This window comes from Propithecus coquereli, unplaced genomic scaffold (assembly GCF_000956105.1).
Source record: "Propithecus coquereli isolate 6110/MARCELLA unplaced genomic scaffold, Pcoq_1.0 Scaffold76, whole genome shotgun sequence".
Taxonomy (NCBI): Eukaryota; Metazoa; Chordata; class Mammalia; order Primates; family Indriidae; genus Propithecus; species Propithecus coquereli.
In genome coordinates, this window is record NW_012153729.1 from 548,242 (window position 1) to 555,232 (window position 6,991).

The 6,991-nt window shown below is 50.6% G+C and overlaps 1 protein-coding gene across 1 annotated transcript in view; it reads left to right on the plus strand.

Moving 5' to 3' along the window:
* The window catches only part of AXIN2 (axin 2), a 29,229-nt gene extending 23,807 nt beyond the window's left edge, over positions 1-5,422 (plus strand). The window contains exons 8-10 of the mRNA XM_012662218.1: positions 6-97; positions 1,330-1,497; positions 5,296-5,422. Of these exons, the coding sequence (XP_012517672.1) occupies positions 6-97; positions 1,330-1,497; positions 5,296-5,422 (387 nt within the window). The remainder of the gene's footprint in view (positions 1-5; positions 98-1,329; positions 1,498-5,295) is intronic.
* Positions 5,423-6,991: the final 1,569 nt, after the last annotated feature.

The following is a 6,991-nucleotide window of genomic DNA, read 5'->3' on the forward strand; positions in this document are numbered from 1 at the left end:
GGTGCTGTGTGGCCAGTCAGCAGAGAGACAGGAACCACTCGGGCACTGTTCAGGCAGGAGCCATGCCCTTCTCCAACCCATGTCTGGCTCCAGAAGAGTGAGTGACTTCACCTGCCATTACTGAAATCTGAACGGTTTATGTTTCAGGGTATTCACTATCTGAAGTTGCACTTTTACAAAACTGTTTTTGGTATATAAAATCACCTTGATTTTAATACTAGTGATGAGCAGCGGTAAACACGGATGTTGCCATCCATGGAAAACCTATGTGTGTTGAGAAAGGCATTCTAGCACAAGTTTTTCTGGGCCCACGTCAATTAAAAGCTGGGACATGAAGCCTTAACAGATGGGTGAAAGAGACCCAAAATCTGGATAGGAAAGCCATCCCCATTCATCTTGCAGGTTAGCAGTATCAGAAACATCTTTGTGACCCCTAAGCGGGAAGATTCTCCACCATTGCAGAGTTGGAGAGGACCGTCTTTGTGTTTTTGCTTACAGAAAACAGAATATTTTCTTTAAATTAGGCAATGATTCTTTTTGTAAATGTACACTTTTGTGAAGTGGATTGAGAAGCCTGCCCAGGATAATTATGGGATGGTGCATGTAAAAAGAAATCTACTAAAGAGATCTACGATGTCTAACAAAAGGGTTTTTTTCCTTAGCATCTTCCTCCTGAGCAATGAACAACAATGTATGAAGTCCTGAGGAGGCCCCCTCCCTGGTCCCTTTCATGGTTTTAATTGGTTGACTTTAAGTCTACCAGCTATCCAGGCCAGCAGCTTGTTTTTTTTAAGCCATTCTACAAAAACTCAGAATAAAAGGGGCAGTGAAGTGACTATGGGTAACCCCCTTTTAGTTGTGTCTGTTCTGCCAGAATGATGGATGGGCTTCAGGTGTTCTGAACTCATGTCATCCCTGGAGGAGGCCCTGCTCTGGGTTTGTCCCTACAGTATTCCTTGACTGGGATGAGCCCCTGCAGCTCTGTGATAATTTCTCCTCTTTGGTCTTCATTGGCGAGCACCTCATTTATGCTAGCCTGAAAGGGGCTGCTACCATTTTGTGGCAGTGAGGGAAATGATATCAATTTGTACAACCAAAAGGAAATCGTCCTTTCCTGTGTGCTCCATGCAGATCACGTGGGATTACTCTGTGTGTCCCCCAGAGGTGGTTGCTTCTGTGATAAGGGGCCCTGCCCAAGCCTCCTTTGAGCTTATAGGCTGCAGCCTCAGGGCTTGGATACGCTGTCCCTTGTGTACATGTGTATGTGTTTGCTTTAAATGTGTGTCTGCTTTAAAACGCTGAACTTGTTGCATTCCATCTTCCTTTCAGTCACAAAGAGCCAAAGAAACTGGCAGGTGTCCACACCCTCCAGGCCAATGAGTTGGTCGTCACTTACTTTTTCTGTGGAGAAGAAATTCCATACAGGAGGATGCTGAAGGCTCAAAGCTTGACCCTGGGCCACTTTAAAGAGCAGCTGAGCAAAAAGGGAAATTACAGGTAAGAGTCCTATGGCTTTCTTCTGCTCCGGAGTTCGTGTGCTTAGAACCGAGAGCCGGAGCCCGGAGCGGCTCCCCTGGCCTGAGCAGGCCTGGGAGGGGCCGAGGAGGTGCTTGGGGAGGCAGCTAGGGGCTGCTGGGTACAGTTGGGCTCCTCGTTTCCTGTCCGCTCTGACCACTGACAGCAGTAACGCAGCAGCTGCCCTGAGAGGAAGGCTCCTTGGGGGGTTCTCTGGGGACCCGGCCAGGCTTTTTCCACCAGGTGAATAAGACCGAGGAGAAAAGGAGCCACTGTATACTCAGTCAGGAGAACTGGGTTTGAGGCTTGGTGTGGAGGCTCTGCCTGAAATTGAGGGACACGTGTTGAGGGGAGAGACAGACAAACTGATGAGGAGGGAGGGCCTGCGAGCACCTCTCTCTTCTGGGCTGGGGTTTGGGAGAGACTTCCACATTGAAGGCCCAGAAGAGCAGAGAGCATGGCTAGGAAGTGGCAGTGTTTCTCTTACTCCGCCTTTCTGCCTAAAGAGCTATCTCCGGGCATTCACGGGTCATCTGAAGCAGGGATGCGCCTTTGTCCATAACAAAGAAGGGGCCGGACTTGTGGGTGGGCTCAGGGTGAATAGAGCTAGCCACTCTTCCTGCCTGGGCCTCACTGTTTTCTCCTCCCTGCAGGGGCCTTGGGAAGGGAGCTTAACCTCTGGGCCTTCTTTCCTCATCTGCGGAGTGGAGGTGCCCTTGAGAAGGCCCCACACTGAGCTTGCAGGGCCCTTAAGAGGACTCCAGAGCTGAGGAGGGTGAGGGCCAGCCGTGGGCCAGTTCGCACACACTTCCCTCTTAATTCAGGCAGGGGATGACTCTACCTCAGCTCATCCAGAGTCCTCCCTGCCCCTTCTGCGTGGCTTTCATCCCAGGGAACACGTGGATGCTGCTCCAGTCAGATCTTGGGTTGCAGGGCACTGGGCTGGGACCGGGGGAGACAAGCGAAGGCACCCAGGGCAGCCAATCTATGGAGGTGCTCACTCTTGGGGTCTGTACCTGAGAGGGGGTGCCACTTCCTCGATGGTGTGCCTGGGCCCTGTGGGGGACCATAGTCCATGCCCTATAGTTGTCAACCCATCCCCACCTCCGGAGTCAGGAGACGGGAGTGGAGAACTCTGAGTAGCGCTTACACCTTCCAGGTGGGCACCAGCTCGCGCACATAGGTGAGTCCACCTGCTGAGAGCTGAGACACCCTCCCCCCAGAGCAGGCCCTGTGTAGCTTTGCCAGCTGCCTTCATCTGGGAGTTAGTTTGGGCAGGGCCAAAAGTGATTCCTTTTGCAGGAGGAAGGACGGAGGTTGGGCTGAGACCCTGTAGGTGATTGACTGGCAGGGCGTGTAGTTAGGCCTAGATCTTTCCCTTTTATACCTGGGCAGAGATGATCCTGAAAAGGTATCAAAGGGATTGGGGAACAGACCTGTCTTCTTTTTCTTCTTTTTTATCTTGAAAAGACACAAGGTGGAACTAATTACACAAGTGCGCTCCTCTAGGGATCCATTTTGGTCTCGGCTTTGACACGGCTGGACTTTGAGTGGAACTGCAGGTGACCTTCAGGGAGAAGAACCACGGAGCGCTGAGTATGGGCTCGCAGGGAAGGTGCCTCGCTCAGCCATTCTGGCCACATCTGGCTCTGATTTTTTTTTTCCTGAGGCACACTTAATAAGCCTGGCTTTGAAGCCCTGGCCTCCCCTTTAATGCACAAAGACTTGCACAAATGGTCGACTCTCAAATTCTTTCCTGATTGGATCAGGCTGTGGGAAGGCCCCTCCAGCCGCCTTATCTCTGCAGGGCCTGAGCTGGACTCGGTGTCCTCCTGGGGGTGGGGGCACAGGGTGTCATGCCTCACCCAGCAGGGCTGGTGCTCCAACGTCTCAATTTGCACCCCCCCCAATAAAAAAGCCCAGCAAGGTTGGGGCTGTGGAGTATGGGTGGGGGTTGGGGTGGGGACCTGGGATGCGTTGAGTAATCTCAACATGGCAGGGGTTCAAAAAGCAAACAGTCCCTCCAGACGTGCCAGACGCGATTGGTGCCAGATGTCAGAAGAAAGCAAAGTTTGCCACATAAAGCATGTTGCAGTGGAAAAGCCCGTTTCTTGGAGAAAATGAAGGCAGTGCAGCATGTTTGAAGTCCTGGGGGTGGGGCCAAGAGAGCCTTGCGCCTCTCCTCTCGGGAAGAGGCTGCAATTATGTAAAAGGTCCTTGCATGTTTGCCCAGAAAAGCCGTAGAAGCCCAGCTTGGGAAGCTCTAGTGGGGTTGGAGCTGGGCGCCGAGGGGTCTGAGGGTGGCATTGCGGCTCAAGCCTCTTATTTGGAAAAGTGACTTTTTCCTTGCTGTCCAGGGTCTTCTGTGCACAGGGCCCCTTCCCATTTTCTCACCGTCTCCGCTCAGGCTCCCCCAAACATTTTGACCCCCTGACATGAAGCGTTTTCAGCTGTGACCCATCCGAGCCATGTTGTTCACCCCATGCGTTAGCTCAGTCAGGAATGCTAAAAACAAAGGACCTTGACTAAACCCAGCTGTTTCACTTTATTTAGCCTTATCTCCTATGAAAGTATTTGGCTTGCCTTCATTAAAGAGGAAAAAAATTTAGCTCTAACCAAGGGGAGTTAATTTTTTTTTTTTTTAAGAGAAAAGACAAAAACAAAAACCAAGGGTAACCCTGAGACACAATGAAATGTTTTCAGGGGCTCTTCGCCCCCCAGGGGCTGTGACCTTCCCTCTGTGAGTGGCCTTTATGGGCTGGAAATGACAGCTTGCAGGGGTGAGTTTAATCCGGCCGAGGGGTCTCCCTTGCTGGGGACTGGGAAGGAAGAGGCCCTCAGCTTAATTTCCTCACAAGGGGTCTGGGGGTAGGCCTGGCCCGAGAGGACAGCAGTTGTTTCCAAACGTGACACTCCTGAGAGAGGCCGGGCATTTGCATTGGTACAATTAAACAGCCTTAGAAGAAAGAACGCTGGGGTGGGATAAAAGGAGCCTTTAATCAACGGGCATAATAGAAGGGCCTTTGGTGTTTGACCCTGGAGGGGCAGGCTGGGAGAGGAGGGAGATGAGAAGAGGGGAGGATGTCATGGGGGTGGTGCTGTCTGTTTGCATCCCGGGAAGCAGCATAGGGCTGGCCTGCCTCCTGCGTGCCTGCACTGGGGCTCGCTGGGAGTGTTGGCACTTGGGCACTGGAGCCCGCCGGGAGTGTTGGCACTTGGGCACTGGAGGGTGGGAAGGGCAGGAGGCCTCTGGGCTGATTAAACTGTCTGAAGTCTGCCTTCTGCAGACTCCTGCAGGCTCGGGTCCTGCAGGTTACAGGTTCAGGCTGGCTGAGCCTGGAGCTGAGTCCAGGGTCTCCTTGAGCCACGTTCTTGGCTGTTGCTCCAAATGAACTCAACACACTTGCCTTTCCCTTTCTCCCTCTATCCCCCTACCCCAAGAAAAAGTGGGGAGAGAAAGAAGCAACTCTGCTTCTCACAATGTCTGTGTTGGGTGACAGCGGAAGTTCTGGGCTGAAGACTGCAGCCTCAGTCGCTTGCAGGTGGCAGGTTCGGCCTAGGCCGCTGCCCAGAGGGTGCCCAGCCTTCCTCCCAGCCCTCCTGTTCTGTGTGGTCTGGCTAGCCCAGTTGCCGTCATAACTCAGATATGGGCAATAGTTTGCACACACGCCTGCCGTAGAGGATTCCGAAGAAACCTTAGTCCTCTGTGTTGGCATACTTTTCTTTTAAACAGTGTGAGAGGTGCATTTACCAAGAAGCTTTTCTGGTTTTCCTTCTAAGGTATTACTTCAAAAAAGCAAGCGACGAGTTTGCCTGTGGAGCAGTTTTCGAGGAGGTCTGGGACGACGAGACCGTGCTCCCGATGTACGAGGGCAGGATTCTGGGCAAAGTGGAGAGGATCGACTGAGCCCTGGGGTCTGGCCTTGGCAAACTGTGGAGCCCAGAGTTCTCGTCTTGGCTGTGAGCGACTGCCACAAAACACATTGAAGGAAAATTAAACCAATGAAGAAGACAAAGTCTAGGGAAGAATTGGCCAGTGGGCCTTCGGGAGGGTGGGGGGGGAGGTTGATTTTCATTATTCATGAGCTGGGTACTGAGATAAGAAAAGCCTGAACTATTTATTAACAACATGACCACTCTTGGCTATTGAAGATGCTGACTGTATTTGAGAGACTTCCATACATAATATATGACTTCCTAGGGATCTGAAATCCATAAACTAAGAGAAACTGTGTATAGCTTACCCGAACAGAAATCCTTACTGATATTTATTGAACAGTCAATTCCCATCCCCAGTTTATGGATATGCTGCTTTAAACGTGGAAGGTGGGGAGAGGAAGTTTTAATGTTCTATCTAAACTTAGGAGTTGAGCTAGGAGTGCGTTCATGATTTCTTCATTCAAAGAGAAATTATACTTTGCACTGCATTTCTCCAAGTAAAGACAGACTTTTAAAAATGGTACCCTACCACTGACACATGCAGAAATTGGTGCGTTTTCCCCCCATGCTGCTCTATTTTGTCTTAAAGGTCTTGAGGGTTGACCATGTTGCGACATCATCAACATTTAGGGGGTTGTCCTGTTGGGTGGGGTGACCCACTGCGGAGCAGGCAGGGGCAGCCTCATTGTTGGGGCCCCAGGTCCATCCTGTGACCGAGGTGCCACACCTTGTAGCCTCCCCCGAGGCCCAGGGCCGGGTGGCTGCGGCCTGCCAGAATCACTACCTTGTGGTTCAAGCTTGTGCTTTTATTGAAATGACAGTTTCTTGGGTTTTCTTGTTTGTGTTTTTTTTTTAACTAGTCTTTGGACCACAGCCATTCAGGAAACTGCCCCCTGCCCCGCACAGAAGCAAACAGTTGTGGGAGACCTAGCAGCACCTTTGCTCCAGACACCTTCACTTCCGTGTTCGGGTTCTCGTGGTAAGTTAATATGTGCATTCTGTTTGCCATCGTTCCTTGTACTACACGTCTGTATATAGTGTACGGCAAAAGAGTATTAATCCACTATCTCTAGTGCTTGACTTTAAATCAGTACAGTACCTGTACCTGCACGGTGGCCACTCCGTGTGTCGCCCTATATTGAGGGCTCAAGCTTTCCCTTGTTTTTTGAAAGGGGTTTATGTATAAATATATTTTATGCCTTTTTATTACAAGTCTTGTACTCAATGACTTTTGTCATGGCATTTTGTTCTACTTATACTGTAAATTATGCATTATAAAGAGTTCATTTAAGGAAAATTACTTGGTACAATAATTATTGTAATTAAGAGATGTAGCCTTTATTAAAATTTTATATTTTTGAAAACATTGGCCTCGTCTTTGAATCCTCTGGGTGGGAGCAGAGCCGAGGGCCCCTTTGGTATGTGAACATCTGTGCTCCATTTCCCACCTTGCTCCAGCCCATCCCTGAGCACAACCCCTTACCTGATGTGGACCTGCCCTCAGGTTTTGGAAAGCTGTTCCCTCAAAATCACTAGA